The sequence below is a fragment of the Eubalaena glacialis genome, chromosome 8 (genome assembly GCF_028564815.1).
Source record: "Eubalaena glacialis isolate mEubGla1 chromosome 8, mEubGla1.1.hap2.+ XY, whole genome shotgun sequence".
Classification (NCBI taxonomy): domain Eukaryota; kingdom Metazoa; phylum Chordata; class Mammalia; order Artiodactyla; family Balaenidae; genus Eubalaena; species Eubalaena glacialis.
The window spans coordinates 16,100,132-16,124,841 of NC_083723.1; the positions used below are offsets into that span (position 1 = coordinate 16,100,132).

Here is a 24,710-nt window from a genome sequence, read left to right on the forward strand (position 1 = left end):
GAATTGTCAGGCTTAGGTAGCCAAATAACATCTTTTAATGACTGTAGATGTCATCTTAACTAGGTGAAAAGCATATAGCATCGCGTAGGCTCCATAATTTGGTGTTTCAGGCAGCCGTTTAGATTGCACTATGATTTTTCAGAACATGATATATAACGAACACCCGGCAGGTAAGATCGTCTTGCTCTCTGGGGTGTGTCAAGTGAAATAGTTCTTCTTCCTTTTATTTCTTGGTTCTTCACTTCTGATAAAGAGTATTGGGCATTTTTTTTTTTTTTTTTTTTTTTGCAGCTTCTCTTCCAGTGTGCCCTAACTATCCAACCTTCTCCAGAGTAGGTGCTCCTCACCTGGGGTCCCTGAACTCCCTAGAGGCAGATTCTTAAAGAAATGTGTGGCTCAAAATAAGTCAGAAGCTGGTATTCTAAGGAGCATCTTTTTCTCACCCAACACAAATTCCTTAAAGACCTGCACTGAGATGATAAATAGCGTGGAAAAGCAGCCACTAGTATGGGGTTTTACCTTGCAGTCTCCCATGTTCTGTGACCTCTGCCCCCGGCATTGTTTGGCAGCTCCCTTCCCACTGTACATCAGTAAATGGAGACTCTGATGTTCCCTGGGACTGTCTCTCATGGACAACAGTTTACACTGTTCAGGACCCACATCACAGAACTCATACATTTTAATTCAATAGAACTCATTATTTCTGATTACTAATTTGTTTCCTAATGCTGTAGTTTAAGAAATGAAAACCCTTTCTGTAATGAAAGTGCAGTAAGAGGGAACCCTGAATTTCAACAGTCAGTTCTAATTTCATTTTACTGGAACAATTTCAGAGTACTTAAACTTATTTTACATGTTGTGTGTGTACGGTTTTGCAGTTTGATTGTCTGTCTGTTTTATTTTTCTATTGTATATTTACTTCGAGCAGTGAACCCCAAGATCAGCAAACTTACTACTGCCACTGCTGAGACCTCAGCCAATATCAGTTGGGAATATGAGGGACCAGAGCATGTGAACTTTTATGTTGAATATGATGTAGCTGGCAGTAAGAAAGGATTTTGTTACCCAGTTTTTAATTTGGGGGCTGCATTTGAGGAGATTGAGAACATTTTCAGGATGTACTGTGGATCATGTTGAAAAATAACTTGATCCAAATAAATGGATCAGATGTATCTGAAAAAATCAGAGCGAACCATCAACCTATATATTTTATATGTAACTAGGAATGTCTTTGGTTCATGTTATTAAATACAAGGGACATAATAAGTTCCATTGCACATGTTATTTTCAGGTTGTGGTACCTAAAACTGTTCTTTACCCACGACTTGTAAACAAGAGTAATAATGAATAATTATATTTCAATGTTTAATGGATCCCCAAGTCAGGCACTCTACTACATCCTGGCCACATCTACTAGGAGATGGGGCAGCTTTAGTTTTCAGCAGTTTATGAGAACCCAGTGCCCCCTCCTTAATGAAGTGTGCTCTGCACGTAATGAGCTGGGTGGCCAGTGAATGTTTGTGACAAAATGTTGAATATAGTCCAACTTTCTGTTTAGGCCTTTATCATGCAAGTAAGTATTAAAAAAAAAAAAACTATGGGTTTAGAAAAACCAATACTTGGGAAAGGTTGAATCTATAACTTGGATAAATTTTAAGGTATTTAAGTTTACCGAAAGAATCATCTTGAGAACCTTAAAAAACAATCCTTTCCATAGTTCGATCCAGCTATTTAATGTATAACAGTTCCTTTTAGAAATATCATTAGAGAAACTCAATAATTTCACAAGGCAAGGTTCAGATCAAGAAGCTTCCTTTGTATCAAAAAGATTTAACCCAATGGGAATATATGCAATTAAAATGCAATCTGATATCCAGTCGATTTTTCTCTGAGGATGTTTTCATGTAGTTCTTCATTTTCACTGATATATTTGACATGACTCAACTTATAGTCATCTAAAATGATAAACTGAAGCAGCCTAGATTTTGTCTTTAGCTTATAAAGTGTATTCTCCTTTCTGGAACAGCATTAAGTGACTTCTGTTCCCTTAAAATATTCAAATGTGTTGTTTTTGCAAAATTTCCATAGGCAAAGAAGAATGGAGGAAAGAAACTGTAAATGGTTCTCGGAGCTTCTTTGGGTTATAGGGTCTAATGCCAGGAACAGCATACAAAATTCGAGTTGGTGCTGAGGAGACTCTGGTTTTGTGGGTTCAGAGGGTATGTTTGAGACAGGCCCAGGTGAGGCACACACCACGCCCGTTCTGGCTCCCAGTCAGAGGTGAGGCCACCCAGCGCTGCAGCTGGAGGCGGGAGTGCTGGTGGGGCTGTGTTTTGGGTAGGGGTGTCAACTGTGCGGCCCAGTTGGGTGGGGAGTTGGGTTCTTGATTGTCTTTGGCTCTTTATATCAAATGAATTACAGAATTGAGCACATCATCTTCTAATCACACGATTGCCAAAACCATTACGAAAGCAGAGGGAAATATAATTCTTAACCTACATGATTTGGGTGATTCAATTTTTCACATCATTTACATGTCTAAACTTTCCCTCGGAGTTAGGATGGAATTTTTGAAACGCTTTAGAGCTGAAATAACTCATTGATAAAGTCACAATTTTTTATGCCAGAATGGACTGTAATCCAGCAGAACCCTGCAGTTTGGGTCAGACAACTGATGCAAAGAACGTTAAACTGGTATAGAGCAAGAACTTGTTCAATGCGTGTATTTCATTATCATACCATATTTGACTGCCTGTGTATATTTTAGTTATGTGAACATTATCACAATACGCAAGGACATTACAGTTTCTAAACTAAAGAAAAAAGTTTCTAAAATAAAGAAAAATGTTCTTGTAAGATGCAAGAATATTCCTATTTACTCATAAGATGGAAAACAATCCCCACTTGCTTCAATTTTAAGAAGGGTCGTGTGGTGTGTGTTCATTTTGTGATTCATAAAACCGTGTTATATTCAGTCACTTCATGCATTCTTGGGGGCATGTTGCATTTCCTGTAGAACCTTTAGGCAAAAATGTATTTTTTTGTGTGTCTTTCCTTACCCAAGCATTATGATTTTTAAAATCATTTCTTCTAATTTAGAAAAGATACAAACATGAGTGGTTTTTTGAAACAGAAAGAAACCAAAGGTAATAGTCAATAACTTATTAAATAAAGGTAATATTAAAATACCTTATGAAAATATTCATGTGCTAAAATCATAATGCTTAAGGAAAAACATTTTTTTCCTTTTTTGTTTTTGTTTTGGATTTTCATATCCACTTGCGTACAGAGTTCTAGGCAAATACTGTTTTAAACTTAAAAGAGGAATATCCATTCACAGCTACTGGGATGAGGTGCTTGTTATTATCGAGAGCTTTTAATTTCAAAATACTAAAAACTCAAGTAGATATTCTGCCCATATTTACAGCTAGGATGCTAATAATAGTAACAGCCGTAGCATTTATTCAGAGCTAATCTGTACTAGGTGAATGGTTTTCTTGGCTTTTCTCGTTCGGTCCTTACAACAATCCTGTGAAGGAGACAATGTTGTTACCCACTCACACCCCACGTCAACGACTAGTAATGAGAGGTAGAGGGCCTACCCTGTCACCCAGCTAGAACGCAGGAGAGCTCAGCCTTTCAACACTGAGGAGAGGCTCTCACTACACCCTCTGTTCAGGGCCACAGAGGCCCACATCCCAAGGAGAACGGGTTGTCTCAAAAATGACCACTCCGTTCAGCACTTGGGGCATCTTTCCAGCTATTCTGGACCCTTCATGGCCCCAGTGTACTCCCCACCTTGCAGATCTAGCTAGAATTGGATTCCACCCACAAAATCAAGTTGTGGCATATTTTTTTGGTCCTCTTCTAGGACAGAGGACAAACCCTTTAGAAAAACATTTTGTCTTCGGTGTTACTATACCTAAAGTAACAGCTGCAGCTGCCAAGTAAGTTCAAGGTGAACAACCATCATGGGTGGGCCATTCTTGTGTGCCAGCGAAGGAGAAATAGGACAAGGCCACAACCACTTATTGTCACCTTTGACGTGAGAGAATAAATATCTATTAAACCCTAGTGACTTTAGTTAACATATTACGTCTAGGAGCAAATACTGTTAATCCAACTTCCTTGTTCTTCCGGTTTCCATGTCTGTCCTGTAGGGATGAACTCCAGGGCGACAGTATTGTCTTCTGCTGCTCTTGCTTTTCTCTCCTCCAGCTAGGTTTTGAGGTGTGAATGCCAGTACTTGGCGTGGAAACATACCATCCTGGCTGATTTTTTAACTCTTCGCGTGAATGAGCTCCTTCTCTGAGTTCTGCGTATTTCAGGAACCTAGACTCGACTTTTCATCTGTGCTTGTTTTATGAATCTTCTTAGCATGACACCGTCTCTGCCTTTGATAGTCTGGATTTTTAAGGTCTATTTCTTAATTTTTTTTCCCATGGCACACACTGGAAAACAAATCAAAGAAGACTAGAGGCGGTGTCCTGGTGTCATGCTTCTCACCCACACTTTTGTTAAGACCCCACCTCCTCTTCTTGCTTTCTCCCCTCCTTCCCTCAATCATTGTGTCTCTCCTCTCCTTTCACAAAAGATTTAGAGCAGATTTGCTTTTACTGGGCCCAATAGTTGGGTTTTTTTTTTAGTGGATTGTATTTTTTTGGTCAACTACCTCCAAACTTTGGCCAAGGTCATTGTTTTCCCTTTCTAAACATTTCTGACTATTTTAACAGGACACTTTTATACATAAGGGGTTCTTCAAAAATAGCCATTTATCTCACTCTTTTTCTTCCATGTTTTAAAATTTTTTTTTAGTTTTTATTTTATATTGGAGTATAGTTGTTTAACAATGTTATGTTAGTTTCAGGTGTACAGCAAAGTGATTCAGTTATACATATATTCATTCTTTTTTAGATTCTTTTCCCATTTAGGTTATCCCAGAATATTGAGCAGAGTTCCCTGTGCTATACAGTAGGCCCTTGTTGGTTATCTATTTTAAATATAGTAGTGGGTATATGTCAATCCCAATCTCCTAATTTATCCCTCTCCCCACCTTTCCCCTTTGGTAACCTTAACTTTGTTTTCTAAGTCTGTGAGTCTGTTGTCTTCTGTGTTTATTCTGTTATTCTAAGTACTCAAGGACATTTTCCTCAGAGACCTACTCCCACACAGCACAGGTTAAACATGAGACAACAAGCAATGTGATGGGGAAGATTGTTGTTACGACTAACTTCTAGGAAACAAAATCAGTTTCATGCCTCTGGCTTCTTTTCTGTTTTCGGATTCTTTATATTTGTCTATTTGTTTAATGTGTTGCTCTATGGCTTATTCAAGTAATACATGAATATAATTTTACTGTAAAAGTTTTAAATAAAGGGACAATCCTCTGTCACTTTCCTACCCAATCCAACTATTACCCACCCATTGAAACTCAGATTCAAGAAGAAAAAGCCTCACAGGCTTCATTGTGTATGTGGGGGTGTGTGTGTGTGTGTGTGATGCACAGTGGTGGCCATGACTTGGGTTTGTATGTGCATCTGTAGTTAAGATGATTTTGGAATGTCCTGGGAACACTTGAAGCCTCTTATAGTCATTCTGGGCTTCAGATCCCTTTTTATATGGATGGGAAATCAATAAAAGCTATTTTCACTTACATAATTTTTGTTTTATATCAACTTCTGGTGTGTTTGTGTGTGTGTATGTATACGTGTGTGAGCATGCATACACGTGCACCTCTTAACATACTGTGTCTGCCCAGTCTTAAATAAATTGGATAGTGACATATTTGAAACTTTTTTCTTTGGACATAGGGGCAAAAATTCAAAGTCAACTTGGATGTTCCTTTATCAGCTGTCAAGAAACATTTCTACTTTGTGCATAGTTGCATAGCTGCAAACTGCCAGCCGGCAGTTCAATTTTGACAGTTACCATCTCTATTAAGACAGTGTCTATGCTAATACTTGAGGATCTTATTGCCGTTTGCCCTTATCAGTTGCATTTAATTAGATGAAAAATGTAAATGTAGATACTATTTATTAAAGGGCTGTAAATCATTAAGCATATTAAAAACAAGGACTCTGTAACTTCAGTCAAATGCTCCATAGGCTTACACCAGTTGATTTTTGGTTCCATTTCAAAGAAAATGTACACATCAGAGACCACGTGTGAATTGACAGAACTGTGTTGCCAAAGAGTATGTACTGATGGACTTCTAAAATATTTCAAAGATAGAAAGTCCCTACAACATTTTATTCTCCGTAAAGACTTCTGCAGAGTTGATGCCTGGACATCAGTGCATTATAGCAGTAGCGCATAATGGCTGGTACCATGTTCTTTGGAGTCCGCAGTCTTGGGTGAAGCTCCAACTCTCAGGCAAGGTCTTTACCCTTTCTGAGCATGAGTTTATTCCTCATGCCTACCTCACAGGATTTTTGTGAAGACTGAATGAGATTTTGCCCTCATCTCAGTGCCTAGTATAGAATAAGTTTCAAAATGCTAGCTCTCGTTATCATTGTTTTCATCTTCATCCCGATGATGGTTATGGTATGTGTATGGTAGGGGGGCCCTGCCCATACTCATGTTTCAGTTGTATCTAATGATGATGCAACTCAAAACCCCGATAACCAATGAGACACAAGGGGCTATTGGAGAAAGGCTACTGGCAATTTGATTTATACTCCAGAGAATGTATTTCCACTTCTCATTTTATTTCTTCAACACACATCCACATATTTTTCACATTCCTCTTCACACTTGATTTTAAGCATTTCATTTTTCTCCCTATCCTTTGGGTGGAGAAAAAAGGCAACGAGGTGCTATTTTTGCAACATAGAGCAGAGCCTGGGATAGGTGTCGCCATGCTTCTTTCTGCATCCAGCAATCACATATATCTAACCCAACCATGTTAAATGGATTCAGAACAAATTTAATCAAAAAAGAATGATATAGGCATTCTTATGAATTAAAAAAAAAGAAAACCTTTTACCTTGATTATGTTCAAAAGAGAAAAAAATCAAGACCTTTTTTAAAAAGATTCATACCAGTGTTTTCAACAAATTCTCATGGGCTTGTCTGAATAGCCATTGATGCTGCACTTTGTCCCATTTGATTGTCACTTTTGAATAATACTGGAAATGCTAATTATTCTGTGTTTTTCTTAGGAGATTTGCATACTATGATTGGTTGAATAAGGGGCTTCACATTATTTGACTCAAAACAGAATAGAGGAAGACTTAAAGTACATGTATACATGTGAATGAGTATTTTCTTTCTAAACTGGCCACTTATTCCAATAATGATCCCACTGATCAAGATATATCTCAAAGTCTTTTGATTGGATTCTGAATGATATTGAATATTGCTTACTGATCCTTTGAGGGTAAATAGGATTTTTCAGAAATTTCCCCAAATCCTTCAGAACCAACTCTTATAAATGAGATGAATAACAAATGAGATGAAAAACAAATCTAAGTAATATTTTGGGTGCAAGTCGAGATGTTATAGAAAATAATAAGGTTGGTTATCTTATGTGGACAGGTTTCATGTGTGGAAAGTTTTCTTTTTAAACAGAAAGTTTCCAACACGTTTAGGAAAATTGCAACATCATTGCAATGATATTTTAGCCTCCCAAAGTGGTTCCTTTGAAAGAAAAATAGTCAATTCGATGTATACATTCTGTTCTGTTTAAAATGGTTTTCTATTCTTATCATTGTAGTTAATGTACAATTTATCCCATAAACAGTAAAAATTTTAATTGGTTTGGGACTGTGTTTCTGTTGAAAATATATAGTGAAAATAACTATGAACGCAATGCTCAGCAGGGTTTGTTAGCATTGAATGGTGTTAGCAGTCGGATTTCTCTATCTGAATTTTTTTAATTATTGAAGATTTTTCAGAGTTAAGTATTTATGTAACTCCTGATTGATAACTGACAGATTCCAAGGCGGGGCCCCATGTAAAATATAGAAAAGCTTATGTACTATGGCAGTTTTTTTTTTACTACAAGTGACTACAACAGTTGTCACCTCCCCCTGAACCCATTCACACTGACACCATTGATTTGTTTTCCAGCGATGGCAAGCCGGCAGGTGGATATAGCGACTCAGGGCTGGTTCATTGGTCTAATGTGTGCTGTCGCTCTCCTGATCTTAATTTTGCTGATTGTTTGCTTCATCAGAAGAAACAAAGGTGGTAAATATCCAGGTAAGAAAGAAAGATTGAAACTGCCATATAATGCTGCATGATGATCCATTAAACTAAAAAGAAATCATGAGAGTAATCACAGAGATTGCAGTAAGTGTATCCTCCCAGAGCCATACATTTGGACTTTCTGTTCAAACAATTTTTGATCCCTTTGTACGTAATGGAAGACTCAACATTGCCAAGGATCAGAAGACACTTGGGGGAGCAGATGAATCAATCCTCTGAAGGTATTAGTGACTCTGCTTCCTTAGGCTTTACATGAGTCATAGGTGCTGAAATAGCACCTAAAACCAACAGGCAGAGGGAGAAGGTACCTGAAGTTTTCCAGAGGAAGTGATGCATGAACTGGATCTTGATATCATGGTGTGTACTGTTGCTTTCCCTATATGGTTAATGTTTTGTTCAATTTAGTGGATCCAGTGAATTTCTATTTTCTTTACCTGGCCATTTCCCCTTCGGTGGCAGAGAAAAAATCTGCAAAAAATCAGATTTACAAAAACAATTTGTAACCATGAGTATAGTTAATAGATAGATTGGTAAAATAGAGGGAAATCTTAGAAGCTTCAGACTTATTCCTTTAGCAGGTGAGTAAGAGACTTGTGCCAAAATGCTTACTATATGAAGTCAACTTTGTATGTTAATTAGATGTTCATTCTACTAATTTACCTCCAAGAGACTAGAACATCAAAGTATATGCATAGGGGGTTCCATGGTTGCCTAGTGGGTAGGATTCCGGGCTTTCACTGCCGTGGCCCGGGTTCAATCCCTGGTCAGGGAACTAAGATCTGCAAGCCACATGGCAAGTAAATAAATAAATAAGTAAATAAATAGCCACATGATACATCTGGTTGTATAACTCTATGGTGTATAGAATTACTTCCCACTGCTGTATATCTCATAGAGTGCACTCCTAAAAACTTTGAATAAGGAAACCCAGGATCAATAGATAATAATGTCATTTTGGAATTTTTTTAGTCAAAGAAAAGGAAGATGCCCATGCGGACCCTGAAATCCAACCTATGAAGGAAGATGACGGCACTTTTGGAGAATACAGGTGAGCCCCTGCTTCTCAGCCACCCTTCACCCTCCCTGCCCTGAACAGATACCACACTCAGTCTCCCTAGAATGGGATTCAGACAGGAATGCACTCTGCCTGGGATTTCCTATTTATCTCAAAAATTAGTTTAGAAACACTTGCGTGTCTAAATGTTTACACACCCTGCACAGTTAAAATAATCTCACTTTCATTAAAAAATAAATTTCCATCTTAGTGATAGGTTTGGAGATGGAATATCTTCCACTCTCCTATTTTCCAGAGATCCTTGCTGTAATTGATCAACATAGAAAAGCTGGTGTGTTATAATAAGAGTTAAAACAACAATAAAGACCCTACAAACCTGCATTGTAAAGCGAACTATCCCTGTCATTCTCTAAGCAGTGCTTTTGTAAAATTGATGTTACTCTTTTTCATCTTGGATTTGAAGCTTTTTTTCCAAAACAGGTACCTGTACCCCCTCCTATTAATCATGAAATGATGACCAGGATGTTTTAGAAGCCGTTAATTATTAAGAAATATCACAGCCCTGGAGGCAGTGTATTAACTCATAGGGTTTTGCTAAAACATTCTTGGCTTGGCTCTGTCTTTAAGGACAAATTTAATGTAACCTATGTGCTAAATACTTTTTTAAAAAAAAAAGGAAGAAAGAAACTGTTTAAACAAAGATATTCTTGCCTAGGGGTTATAGGTCTTTTTAAAGAGAGATAAGTGGTTATTTTAGATATGTTCAAAAACAAAAGATATATTTATTCATTTAAAAGATTGGGATTTTGGTGTTTCAAAAGAATACATCTATTAATCAAATGCCTTTGCACAGTGTTCTTTCTTTCTATAAGCCTCTTGTTTATATAAAGTATAATCTTTTAAATATGTGCTGAGCCAGTACTGAGGTTTTTTTTCATATCCATTATTCAGTGATCAACTTGTAAAATAAACCCTAATGATATTCATTATATCCAAAGAAATAAATAATCAAAACAAGAGCAGAAATGAATGAAATTGATGACAGATGCAAGAGTTTATTAATAATGTTAGCTGCTGGTACTTTGAAAAGATCCTAAAAATTTTTTGCCAGAAGAAAAGGCTTTTAGGTGAAATAAAATATGTCACTATTGTGATTGCCAGATGACATTTACAAATAAGATATGTGTCTTAATTTTCACCTGTCTCTAGAGCTCATTTTTGGTGTTTCCATGTCAGTATCACAAGGGGCAAAATAATGCCAAGGATAAGAAATATGAGAACTGATTGAGAAAAACTGTGTATTTTTTTTACAAAATTAGATTCACGCCAGTCTCCACGCAGATACAAGTGTTTTTCCTGTATATCTCGGCACCTCGGCTTTCATTCTGATCCCCTTTTCAGAGGAGATGACTGTGATTTTTAAAACTCTTCAGAATTCTGTATCTCAGGATACAGAAAAACATCTAGTGAGGGTTGTCTTGATGTCAGATGTTGACTCTGAGACTGAAAGGGTATGAAAACCTCATTCAACATCCGCACCTGTCCACCCACAAGGTTTTATAACACATTAAAGCAGCCTGCAGATGGCCACAGCCTAGGGTTGCCAGGCCTTAGTTTGGGTGAGTTGAAACCGTTGCTGATTTCATTCACTCTACACATTTCTCCTGTAAAGCAGGGGAGCTCATAATTACTAAATAACTTGTTATTTTTAGTGTTCCTGTGACTAGAATTCTACCCAGGATATGCACACCACTCCCTTATTTGTAGTGCTAAAGCTGGATCCTTAATATAACCTGAAAATATCATGTATTTGCATGAACTGTAAACAAACCATTGCACTCCATACATTCTTCACATGGTGATGGGTTTCTGTTCTACATTATCATGCCCAAATGAATCTGGCAATGTACTGCTTACTCCATGCGTCTCAAATGTCGGCTTGCTCTTAGAGTGATGTGAAACCATGATCTGATGTGATATGACTTTCTCAGGTCCCTCTGCTGCCTACTCCATTAAAACGTGATTGAAATTGAAGTTGAATGTGAACTCATCTGGAATCAAGAGACTTAGTTTTACTGTCAACTCAGCCACTACCCTTGATTTCTTTAGATATGGCGTTTAATCTGTCTCATTTTTTTCATCTGTAAAACGATAGAGTTGTTGAAGTACGAGATGATCTCCAAAGATTTCTAGTTCTATGATTGATTTCTGTGCTCCTTTACAAACTATCTGCTAATGAGTTTTAATGTGATTTGGGGTTTCAGAGCAGTACATAGCAAATATTTTGTTACTGGCCTCATTATTACTGTGTTTACATTTATTTGGTCATATTTATTTGTCTTGGTGTTAATTCATACGTGATATGTTTGTGAAGCATTTTCAAATGGCTGTCTTTAGCTTATGCCCTGAGTTTCTCAGAAGAGAAAGATTCTTCCTTGGGCTTATTGAGTACACACACATTGGTTCGTGTGTGAAGAAAAAAAAAACATGTAATTCCATTGATCTGGGAGTTGCCAAAGGAAATAAAGTTCTGACGGGTGTCTTAAACCTGAAACACAACTCAGTGACTTTTTTTCACTGAAGCTGAAAATTCATAAGGACAATATCACAAGTGAAATCACTTCCGAAAACACCCAGCCACCCTTTGCTACAGAGGTGGCTTTGTCCTGTGACTTCCTGACATGACCTCAGAATTTTTTCCCTTTGGTTTCTTTTCTACTGAAAAAAACTAAAAGACCTTTCATTTCATAGATGTCATAATGAATGAAAATGGTTCCAACTGTTTATTACAGAATTTTTTTAAATAAGACATTTAAATATCATTCTTCTCCCTCAATCACAAAAGTCCCTTCTCTGCTTTGCACCTTCTAGAAATTTTGAGTTCTGTATTATTTATTGATTCTTATTCTTTTTCATTCTGAAAATAAATTAATATGCTGATCACACACAGACACACACAAAATCAGGGCTATTGCCTAAATGTAAATGAATTCTGTTGATGATTTGCTCATTCTCAGGCTTGAAGATGAAACCATTTCTACATGGTTGGCTCTGAGCCAGCAGGTATTTCATAGTGCAAAGACGGATGGAACGTCAGTGGCCAAATTTGATGTTTTTTTCATGTGCTCTAATCTTGTACCCTCACTCCAACACCCACCCCCAAGCAGTCACCCTCTGGTGGAAGCCTGCAGCTTTCTTTGTTTGTTTCTTTAATTATACAGACAGTAGGATCTGCACCCTTACTAGCATATAGAAAAATCAGAGAAACAGTGCAACCAACCGTGTAAGTATTTTTTTATTCTTCAGATCCATTCCTTTAAAAACCAGAATGAACATAGGTCATAAGCCATATGACCATGGTACTTGAATTCATACCATAAATGGAGGCTCTTGGCATGGGAAGATTGTCACATGAGCTTGACCCTGCTGCAAGCATGTTAACCCGTGCTTGTAAGGCTTGGATGATGTGAAGATGTGTTGCATTTGTTATATACTTTAGATTTATTCTGCTCACAGACATAAACTGATATGTGAGCAGTATAAATAATGACAGACTTTTACAGGGAGTGTTTGGGTCGTGAATGGCAAAAAAACCCTGCAGTATGGTTTGGCCATGGTAGGATGGTGACTACAGGAAAATCAGACCCAACGATCACAGATGTGTCCATCGTTGCCGCATTTTACTCAGCAGGCATTCAATGGATACCTTCTGTGTGCACAATCCTGAACAAAGTGCTGCTGAGAAAAAGTGAACTCCCTAAAATTCATTCTTTAGGGTAAGGGAAAGGAAAGAGTATGTTCCGATGCTTTGTCTCACATCATAAAATTGATGAAGAAGAAATGAAAAATGTGTTAAAGTTAGAATTTTGAAGAATTTCCAAAATGCCCACTCTCTCTTTTATTGTTATTTTACAACGAATTCATTCAACCAGTATTTATTGAGTGCCTACTGTATGCTAGGCTATGGGGATATTAAAACCAATAGAATGTTATCTCACTAGTTTATAGTCTAGTGAGGGATGCAGGGAAGTAACAGAACAATCTGAGCATAGTGTGAAGAGTGCTATGAAAGGGAAGGGATACTGCTGAGGCACCAAGGGGGCAGGGGCAGGAAGCCAAAGCCAAGTGCATGGCCTTGAAGGAGGTGGTACAAGAAATCTTCCTAGAGGGAGTAATGCAGGAGCTGAGTTTTGAACATTCCTTTCATGGCACAACTTATAGCAATGAATAAAGATAATCATGGATGTAAGTATCAAAAATATTTTTTATGGCTGTATATACTATTTTATGACTGTTTTATTACTTATTTTGAAATTTGTTCAATCTTTGACATTCTAGTCTAAGAACATCTGACACCTCCTGTCCTTAAAAAATTCTTATAAAAATGTGGATTAATTTTTTTTAAGCTTTGAATACTGTATAGCTAAATAGGGATGTGACTATTCAATCATCTTCTGTAACTTCTAAATTCCTCTCATTTGTGAAACTATCCTTTCACACTTAAACTTGACCAAGCAACTTCCCTTGGCACAATATCAAAAATAGTTGACTTACTCTTTCATTTGAAAATTCATCTTTGAGTTGAAAAGAGGCAAGCACTCATCCAGAGCTTCAGCAGAGACTTGTCACTGCTCATCACATCTGGAAAGTTCTAAGTGTGTGTGTTATACAAGGGATTTCTTAGAAAAAATATCTCTCTGAGGTGGGGTCTGGAGTGGAGAGAAGAGGTGTGATGGCAGGTGGTGATTTGTTAGGTACAAATCACGTGCCAGGCACTGTGCTGGTGTCTCATATACATTTTTCTCATTTAACCAGATTGTAATTCCTGAAGTAGGACATTACATCACACCACTTTCTAAAAAGTCTTAAAAAGATCTTGAGATGCCTTTGAACAGCTTTTTCTGGAAAGACTCTGTTTGTGGGTAGAGCCTCCCTTTTCTTTACTTCTCTTCTTTCAAGCACAGCCCATGTTGCTGTAGATTCTCATCCACTATGGCCATTAAGCTGGAAAGGATGTTTCCAGGGAGCCCCTTCCCTGGCCATTACTCATGACTGGTGTGATTGTGTGTATAAAAATCCAAATGAATCTGCAGGAAAATATTAGAATTCATAAGAGAGTTTAGTAATGTTGCCTGACACAAAATTAACATAAAAGTCAATTATATTTCTTTGTACCAGCAAACAATTGGAAAATAGGATTTTAAAAATGATTCCAGTTATGATGACATGAAAATTTGATGTAGGAATAAAGCCAAAAAAAGATCTCCCTGTATTCTATTCCACTGATCAATTTGTCTACCTCTGCCCCAAAACTACACTGTCTTAATACAGTAGCTTTGAGTGAGTCTTGATAGCTGGTAGGTCAAGTCCTCCAACTTTGTGATTCTTCCTACAGAAGTTTTTAGATATTCTTGGCCCTTTTCACGTACATATACATCTTAGAATCAGCTTGCCAAGATCCACATAAAAACCTACTGTGTTTTTATTGGAAATAAATTGAATCTAAAGAGTAATATAAAGAAAGTTAACATATTTACCATGGGTCTTCCTGTCCATAGTTATGGTATATCCCTCCATTTTATTTACCTCTTATTTAATAGCTCTGAACACGAGTTTCATTTTCATGGGGGTCTTACACATATTTTTGTTCGATTTGTTCTTATCTACTTCATATTTTTATGGTATCCAAAATGGAATTATTTTTAAAATTTCATTTTCCACTTGTTTGCAAGTACTTAAATAAAATTTACTTTTATGCTAATATGGTATTAAGCAACATTACTAAACTCTGTTTTTATTCTGATGTTTGCCTGTAGGTTCCTTTGGATTTTTTACATACATAATCATATCATTTATGAATAATGACAGTTCTTTTCTTCTTAATACATGTCTTCTATTTCTTTTTCTTATCATATTGCTTAGTACTTCCAATGCAGTTTGTTTGTTTGTTTGTTTTTGGGTGGCTGCGTTGGGTCTTCGTTGCTGCACGCGGGCTTCCTCTAGTTGCAGCGAGCGGGGGCTACTCTTCATTGCAGTGCGCGGGCTTCTCATTGAGGTGGCTTCTCTTATTGTGGGGCACAGGCTTTAGGCACGTGGGCTTCAGTAGTTGCAGCACACGAGCTCAGTAGTTGTGGCTTGCGGGCTCTAGAGCACAGGCTCAGTAGTTGTGGCACACGGGCTTAGTTGCTCCACGGCATGTGGGATCTTCCCGGACGAGGGCTTGAACCCCTGTCCCCTGCATTGGCAGGCAGATTCTTAACCACTGCACCACCAGGGAAGTCCCTCCAGTGCAGTTTTGATTAGAAGTCCTAATTATTATTTCTGATGTCAAACAGAAAACTTTCAACATTCACCATCAAGGGTGACATTAACTCAAAGTTTCTTATAGACACACTTAATCAGATTAATGAAGATACTTCTGTTCCCAGTGTATGAAAGTTTTTTTGTGAATGTGTGTTGGATTTTACCATATACCTTTTTTCTAAATCTACTGAGATGATCATAAAATATTTTTCTTTTCTTCTGCTAAAATGGTGAATTATATGAATTGGTGTTTAAATGCTAAAACAAGCTTCCATTCCTGGAATGCAACCCAACCTGGTCACGATATATTATCTTTTTAGCAGATTGCTAAATTCTATTTGCTCATGATTTCTTTGGGATTTTTTCATCATTTGTGTTCATAAATGAGATCAGCGCATAATTTTACTTTCTCAGAGTGTTCTTGTTGGTTTTAGATATCAGTGTTATACTAGACTCACAAAATGATTAAAGGAGTGGTTCCTCTGATGTGTCAAACTTGAACATGTCCAGAACTGAACCACTGATCTTCCAGCCAAAACATGCTGTGCTCCTGAGTAAGGGTAATTCCATGCTTCCTGCTACTCAAACCAAAAATGTTGGTGTTGTCTTTTTCTCTGTTATTCCATATCCAATCCATCAGCAAATCCTGTTGGTGCTACCTTCAAAATATGTCTATAATGACCACTTTGTACCACTCCCAGTGTTCCACTCTGGCCCAAGTCATAACCCTCTCACTCCTGGATTATTGCTGTAATTCCCCTAGCCCCCTAGAGCAGGGGTTGGCAAACGTTTTCCGTAAAAGGCCCAATAATAAGTATTTTAGATTTTACAGGCCACACAGTTTCTGCTGCAACTCTACAATTCTGTTGCAGTGCAGAAGCAGCCAGAGACAATACATAATAAATGGGCATGGCCCAATTTTGCTGTAGTTTGCCAACTCCTCCCTCTAGGGTAGGCTATTCGTAACACTGATGACAGTAATCCTTTTTTTTCTATAAATTTATTTATTTTATTTATTTATTTTTGGCTGCGTTATGTCTTCGTTGCTGCGCACGGGCTCTCTCTAGTTGCTGTAAGCGGGGGCTACTCTTTGTTGCGGTTCGCGGGCTCCTCACTGTGGTGGCTTCTCTTGTTGTGGAGCACGGGCTCTAGGTATGCGGGCTTCAATAGTTGTGGCACGCGGGCTCAGTAGTTGTGGCACGTGGGCTCTGGAGTGCAGGCTAAGTAGTTGTGGCGCATGGGCTTAGTTGCTCCTTGGCATGTGGGATCTCCCAGACCAGGGCTCAAACCCGTGTCCCCTGCATTGGCAGGTGGATTCTTAACCACTGTGCCACCAGGGAAGCCCGACAGTAATCCTTTTAAAATGTAAATCAGATCATGTCACTCATCCATTGAAAACTCTCCAGTGACTTCCCATCTCACTCAGAGTTAAAGACAGAATCCTTACAATGTCCTACAAGACCCTGATCTAGCTCTATTACCTCTTTTACTTTAATCTCTCTCTCTCTCCCTCCCTCTCCCCCGCTCCGCCCCCCACCTCCCTCTGAGCTCCTTTGCCATTCCTAGAACAGGCTTGCCCCACCTCAGGGCATTTGCACTGCTGTTACTCCTGTCATAATGGCTCTCCCTCCAGCTATCCACCTGGCTAACTCAACCCTTTTAAGTCTTTGATCAGATGTCACTTCTTAACAGGGCCTTTTTTGGACATACTATTTGAATGTCAATCTTCCATCCCCTCGCCTGACACCTTCCATCCTCTTTACTCAGCTCTGTATTTTCCATAGCACTAATCACCTTCTGACACACTCTATAACTAATTTTTAAAATATGTTGATTGTCTATATTTTCCCCTACTAGAAGTAAGCCCAGTGAAGTCAGGGCTTTAGTCTATTTTGTTTGCTGCTCTATCCCGAAGGACTAGAACATTATGTCTTAGAGTAGGCACTCAGTAAACATTTATTAGATGTATCATGGATGGATGGATGGATGAGTCAAAGAAATGCCATAGACTAGAATTTCCTGGAGTGTACACCTTGGAACACTAGTTCTACAAAGCAGAATAATACTAACAGTTGGAATCCAGGTGACAAAATTCTGCTATTGAACTCCTCAGTAGAATTAAGTGTCTCACCAAGTCATGGGCAGTATTTCACAGGAAGTATTCAAGCATAGCCTAGAAGCTAATGATTAAATTCCAAAAATGTGCAAGTTATTCTGACAATGGGTTGGAGACTGGGTGCTATGTTCCCTACAATGCCCCAAACACAGGCCACCCCAAGACTCTGTGATACCTCCCCAGCTGTTTATTAAAACGATAATATCATTTATTTAATTTGTGACAAGCACTTGTGTATTGCTAAAACAGGTAATTTTCAATAGCATATGCCAATGTCATGTGAAGCCAGTATTATTTTCCAGTCTTGAAATTTTCTCCTTGGTGAAAAACTGGAGACCCTAGTAGAAATTATTGGCCAGAGAGCCAGAATGTTTGTGCATCATGAAATATTTGTATCTTGGCTAAAAAAAAAAAAAAGAGTTGCTCTTCAAAGGAGAGGGAGCAGTTAAATCCTAACACAAATTCCTAGGTGAGATACTGCAGCCCATGGGACCTTTTACATGAAATCTTTTTATTTTTTACTAATGTTGTTTATGTTTCCCATTTTTGCCTTGGATTTTTGTTCTTTGAAAGAATACAAAAGATGTCATTGCCTTTTTGTCCTTTTTTTTTAAAACCAAATGTTACCTGTTAGGGACGAGGTCAGTACGCATACCTAGTTACTTGACGTGTGAGTGAATGTTCTTAAACATAGTGATTACTCTGCTACTTCCAGATATAGTGCCTAGGGGTTCAAAAGAGACATAAGCAAATAGAGAGAGAGAGTCCTACACATTTTTATAAAATTACACTCCTCAGATTCCACCCTGCGGAGAAGGGAGTAGTAAGGTAAAAGTGAGGGCAGGAAATCTTTGCTTTTGCGTTTGCACTCACACTCTTCAGAATATATTGACATGCCATTAATAGTACAGATGTAGTGCCCTGAAGTTAAAGTATGTCTCTTTCCAAATTAATAAATCTTTACCCATTAACTAAAATTCTTACAGAAAAAAAAATACTGTATACAATCAGTATAAGGATTTTGCTTTTCTTCTTAGGCTATTTTCAATTGTTTCTTCTGCATCCTTTTAATGGAATGTGTAGGTCTCTTGAAAGGTAAGGTTCAAGTTTACAAGTCTGGCCTGTACTCAGTAACAAAAAGATTTGAGATGCAGGATTTTGCTTCTTGCTCAGAAAAACAAAAATCCATATTTCACACTTAACCAAAATCATTCTCCATTCATATCCAAGGAATCAGAGATATTATGCAGTTTAACATACTAACTTCTCAACTTGTCATAAGCTTTTACCCCCTTTCTAATTCTATTAAAGTAGTGATGATTTTCAGCTTTTCTCAATTCTTCCTTTTGTAATGCTTGTGATGATTTCTGAATTGCTTCCAAATCAGTAGCCAGAATCTGTCATTGGTATTGACATGCACCCTACAAAGCCATCCACCTACCGAAGACTTCATGATTAAACCATTTCTGCACTTGCCTTTCATTCCAACCATGTCCCGGTCTTTGGAGGCCACCTGACGATTAGATTGGGCTAGAGAAGCTCAGGGCTCCAAATGCTTTCTCATAATTTGCATGCATGATCTTTGGGAACCAAGCCTTTTACCTAAATGCTAGTCTTGACGAAAATGTTTTCTCTTTTTTCCAGTGATGCAGAAGACCACAAGCCTTTAAAAAAAGGCAGTCGAACACCTTCAGACAGGACTGTGAAAAAGGAAGATAGTGATGACAGCCTAGTTGACTATGGAGAGGGGGTGAATGGCCAGTTCAATGAAGACGGCTCCTTTATTGGACAGTACAGTGGTAAGAAAGAGAAAGAACCAGCTGAAGGAAACGAAAGCTCAGAGGCACCGTCTCCGGTCAACGCCATGAATTCCTTTGTTTAATCTGTGAGCTCTTTGCCAATATCCCACTTTTCTCGAATGTTTATCTTAAGTATTTGTCTGTCCACCTTCTCATACTCTGAACATTGAGGCAGAAAGTCTGTGTTCTGCCGTGTGTTCATATGATGAGAACCATCAAAGCAAGAACCTAACTCAGTCAAATGATATCTTAATGTGAACTGCAGTGCAAAGTGCATACTTTTTCATTCAACATAGGTTATCTTGATTTCCTAGGAACTGATAAAAAATAACACAGTGTCATCAACAGATCATGTTCTTCCCTCTTCGGGATACAGTTCACTAGGATGCATGAAAAATGCTACACCTTTAAAGAATATACCTGTGTATGTTATTCAAACATGGGTTGGTACTTTGTTTATACTCTCCTCCGCTGAACCCCTAAATATGAATTCCGTTTTCATTGTCAAGAGTGTTACTGTAGTATTCTCTAGAACTTCAATGTCTTTGTGGGCATTGTCGTGAAATTGGTGACTCTATGTCTAGCTGTCGTTAGTCTTTTTGGGAGACTGTTAGAACAGTGTGTACAGTCTCTACTTGCTGAATGAGTTAATTATGACAGGTGCATTTGCTGATGCTTACTGACACTCTCTTACCTGCTCTTTGCCCCTCTTACTCCATAGACTTCTTAATCGTCCAGGTATTACAGTGGTACAGTGTTCTACCTTTGACATCCTCTCTCCTTTCAGTGCTTTTTAGGCATAAACAATGCGTATTGCAATGCATCTTGGCATTTGTGGCAGACCAAGAGAATACCAAACAGATCACTCCAATTCAGTGTCAGAAATTATTCCAGAAAGCACAGGGCAAGACACATGCAGTGCCTTCAGACGATAAGCATTCCACAACGTACCGCCCTCTGTATCATTCGGTACAGTCGACTCGGAGTCCTAGATTACTATCATTGTCTAAAAGTAACTTTGAAAAAGCATAGTTCATGAAAACTGCAATGCTGAAAAAAAAAAGGAACTGTGAAAATAAAATTAGGAAGACAGTTTATTTTAAGGAGCATGATTTCCCCCATAGGTATAAAAAGAAAAGCTTTATCACCAACTGGAGCAAGTGATGATTTTGTGGTCTTTTATGGGTCCTATTAATACAAGTCACATTCAGTAAGAAAGATGTCAACTTGGTAGGTATAAAATTAAAAAAAAAAAACAAGTTATTCCAAAACTAACAGGACACAACAGCACACCAACAGGAATATATTTTCCTCTAAGTCTTTATGTATGTGGCAGCTTTTGAAACTCTGCAGCATTAAACAATGTGTATACAAATTGCATGGATGCCTTGCAGAATCTAAGAAATCTGACAAGTGCTAACAAGGCCAACAGTCAAAGGGATTACATCTCCAGTTTCAAAAAGAAGCATATATATTCTATCATATTCATAAATAATATCTATCAAATGGTTTCCTTCCAAATATGAAATTCTATAACAACCTATGGTTGAAGGAATGCTCAGTTTCATTTGCCAATAAATTGGTTTCTCATAACTTGCATCAAGTTTAATTTTAAGTAAAGCTTTTTATATGTAGATATTTTGTTGAATCTGTAAATACACTTAAAGTGTAGATGCTATATGCTTATAGGTGTTACGTACAAATAAACATGCCAGCGATGTTTATGTTGTACTGTATAAGATGTTAGCTAATTAATACAGTGCATGGGATTGGAAAGCATTTACTTAAATGCCTTTTGGGTTTTTATTTTCCCTTTTTGCTGTGAAACTGAAAGAGTGAACTATTTTCCATATTGACAGCAGGTTTCTAGAAGAAATCTTCAGAGCTTTGCCTAAGCACAGTTTGAAGTAATCCCAGGTAAAGATGGCCCTACCTAGTTTCATATCTCCAATATTCACTTTTCACAGATCAACCTTTCTAGTGGAAATCCAGAAAGACAAAACAGGCTGCCTTGCCATCCGAGAGCACAAAGATAAGTTACTTAAAATTTGCCAGTGTGTGCGGGGACAAGAAAAGTACAGTTTTTCCTCTTCCATAATGGTAGATGCTAAATTTGTGCATGAAGGGGTCATTTCTGTACTTGTGCAACAGAGTTTGTATTAAAAATTAAATGTGGTTTTAAAAGTCCCTCTCTCTTTTGTAATATATCATGTTCCTAGTGGAGTGTGAATGTCCAAGTAATGATATATGTAACGGTACAGGCAGATGTGACTGGATTTCCGTCAAAAAAGTGACTCTTAAACAGTCGTGATGTCTTTGTGATTTTTAACTTCTTCAAACCTAGATTTCCTAATGTTTTATTTTATTTTATATTTTTATTGGCCGTGCTGCCGGCTTGCGGGATCTTACTTCCCCGACCAGGGATCGAACCCGGGCCCCTGGCAGTGGAAGTGCAGAGTCCTAACCACTGGACTGCCAGGGAAGTCCCTCCTAATGTTTTAAAATAGCACAAATTTTGATTTTTCTTTTAAAAGGCAGAGGAAATTAAATGCAAAACTGGACGCAATATAAAAGAGAGCTAATAAAAGAAGGGCATATCAAACATTGTAATGCAAAAGTGAAGTAGATATTACCAGCCTTTGGAGAAACAGTCTGAGAAGTCAGGTGCTGCTTCCTTTCCTGAAGCCTGACCTCTGCAGGCCTGTTCCCTGGTGCCTTTGTTCACCCTCTCTTCTGCCCTCCTGGACCTCCACTGTCCCCGGCCACGGCAACTGGATTCCTTAACCTCTCCTGCTTGATGACACAGTTTGGGCGTTGACAAGTATCACTCCCGGGTGTGTCATCCACCCCCTTCTCAACAGCCCAATTTTTCTCGTGTCTCACACCTGTCCAGCTCTGCAAACAGCCAAGACCTGGCTTGTTCCTCTGTCCCTCCACCTGCCCTTGGTCCCCTGGTCCCAGCTTTCCATCCACAAGACCTCCTGCTGGCACAGAGCTCCCTCTCCCTATACAGTTTCTTGGATAACAACATGATATATACATCAACGTAAGATGCTAATAGACTCTATGTAGACCTTGTTATTAGTCTTTTTACCGTGGAGAGCATTCACTTCTGAGCAGCAAGTCAGGGTCTCCAGTCTACACCGTGGGCCAGATTCACAATCTACATCCTCAGACCACGTCATCAGTCACAGCTCTGTTTAGCAACGGGGGCTGGCAAGCTGTAAAGCCTGACTACAAAAAGCATTGGTCTGTTGATGCCTTCTTGTTCAGATGATTTATAATGGCCCTGGTTTCCTTTTTTTTTTTTTTCATAAATTTCAAATTTTATTGAGGACCTACGATGTGAAAATTCTCCAAAAAATGTAATTGATATTTCTGTATTTTAAAGCGTAATGATTAATTTTACTTTTATAATTTAAGTAATTTTAGCAAACTTTTTTTATCATTCAGTTCCTTAAGATCTGTATTTATAAAGTTGACTTTGCAGGGTGAAGAAGAAGTTAGACAATTGATATAACCCAGTGTAACCTCGTTTACTTTTAATGTCTGATAAAATAATTGGAAATAGCTCGTGGAGGCAAAGGAAAGAAATGCAAAGAACTGAGAAGTCTCACCTGAACTGAGCAAATCTCTCCGGCTCATGAGATTTTTCTACAAATTACCACCAGAGGGTTCCCGTACTTCATTCAATGCAAAAGAAACTGCAGGAAAACGAAGCCTCTGGAGAAACAATGCCAACCGCCTTTGATAGTCAGACTGGGTCTGATCATGCAGAAAATGATTGCCTGCTGTAACCGGGGAAAATGCAGCTTCCTCTGACGAGTTCACGACCTCCAGGGAGTACGCCTGTGTCACCTTGAGCCTTGTTAATCTCCTCCCTCGTATTGATTGTGGCTGGGTGGCTGGCAGCCCATCAGCAGGGGCAGAAGGAGGAGGAGGGGGCCTCCTGGCTCCCCCTAGATACCCCCTCGCCTGCCAGGTGGTGGGGCTGAAGGAGGGGCGGGTTCCGAAAGTGGTCCCCCGTTTCTCCCGATGGTGCCATCTTGTCTGCCCCCCAGTGGTTTGATGTCTTGTGGTTGGTTAGCACAAGAAGCACAGTTTAAGCACAGACAGCTTTTCTTTTGCACTTTAGAAAAAGCAGCAGAGGGAAAGAATACTCGCAGAGGATTTATATTAAAGAAACAAGCAAACAGTTCCCAGGTGGAGGTAGAAAGAGACCAGCGTGTACCTTCCAGCTCTGCCATCAACCAGCTGTGGAACTGTGTACAAGTGAGCCCCCCTCTCCCACCTCTCCAGGCCTCCGTTTCTTCAACTTTAAAATGACAGAAAGCAGATGACTTCTAACATCCCTTTCTGCTTAAATCCTGTGATTCTCAGTCATCGCCGCTGCCAAAAAAAAAAAATGTTTGAGCACCTACGACCACCAAGCATTTTGCTGAGTGGGGAGGGTCCAGATGAGCAAAACCAGATGTGGTTCCTGCTCTCACGGTGCCTGGAGTCTGGTGTGAGAAGACAGACATTAATCAGATAAGCACCTGAATGACTGTGTAATTCCACCAAGATAAGTGCTCCAAGGGGAAGGAACGCCGGTCCATGAGAGCAAGTGATGGAGGAGGCTGACCTGTTCAGAGTGGTGGGAGGCTTCCCTGAGGAGCTGGGAGCTGGGGGACAGTAGGACCCAGGGGAGACGGCAGGACAAAGTGGCTGCCCAGCAGAGGCCTGTGTGCCCAGAGCAATGCAGGGGCCAGAGGTCCTGAGCACCAAAGGATAGGTTTTTGTATTTATTCAAGGGGCAGTGGAAAGAAGGGAGTAATTGAAGGAGTTGAAGTAAAGCGTTATATGACCAGATCTGTTTGGGGAGGAGGCGGAATTCATAGGATTTAGTGCAGAGAATGGGCTGGAAAAGAGCCAGAGAGGTTGATAAAAGCCACTGGGAAGCTTTACAGTAGTTTAGACAAGAGATGATAGAGGTTGGATCCAGATCATATCACTGGAGATGGAGAGAAGCGGGTGGATTCTAAAGATATTTAGGAAGGAAGCTGATGGGAGTGATAGATCAGATATGGGAGGTTGAGGGAAAGGGAGAGATCAAAGATGGCACTGAGATTTCTGACTTGTCTAACCAGACATGAGGTTCACTTAGGTGGGAACATGAGGAGAGAACCAGATCTGGGGTAAGTTATGAGTTCAGGTTAATAAATGAGGAGTTTGAAAAGCCTCTGAGACATCCAAGTGGAAGTCACTAGTAGCAACTGGATATATGGGC

At 38.9% G+C, this 24,710-nt stretch overlaps 1 protein-coding gene across 2 annotated transcripts in view; it reads left to right on the top strand.

Moving 5' to 3' along the window:
• Nucleotides 1–19,730, top strand: part of NRCAM (neuronal cell adhesion molecule) — a 245,235-nt gene extending 225,505 nt beyond the window's left edge. The window contains exons 25-27 of one of the 2 annotated variants that reach the window (XM_061197587.1): nucleotides 8,071–8,202; nucleotides 9,178–9,256; nucleotides 19,287–19,730. In XM_061197587.1, coding sequence (XP_061053570.1) covers nucleotides 8,071–8,202; nucleotides 9,178–9,256; nucleotides 19,287–19,524 — 449 coding nt within the window. In that variant the 3' untranslated portion in view covers nucleotides 19,525–19,730. Of the gene's footprint in view, nucleotides 1–8,070; nucleotides 8,203–9,177; nucleotides 9,257–12,444; nucleotides 12,491–19,286 lie in introns of those variants that run through there. The other variant, XM_061197588.1, reaches the window with a different exon arrangement.
• The last annotated feature ends 4,980 nt before the right edge of the window (nucleotides 19,731–24,710 follow it).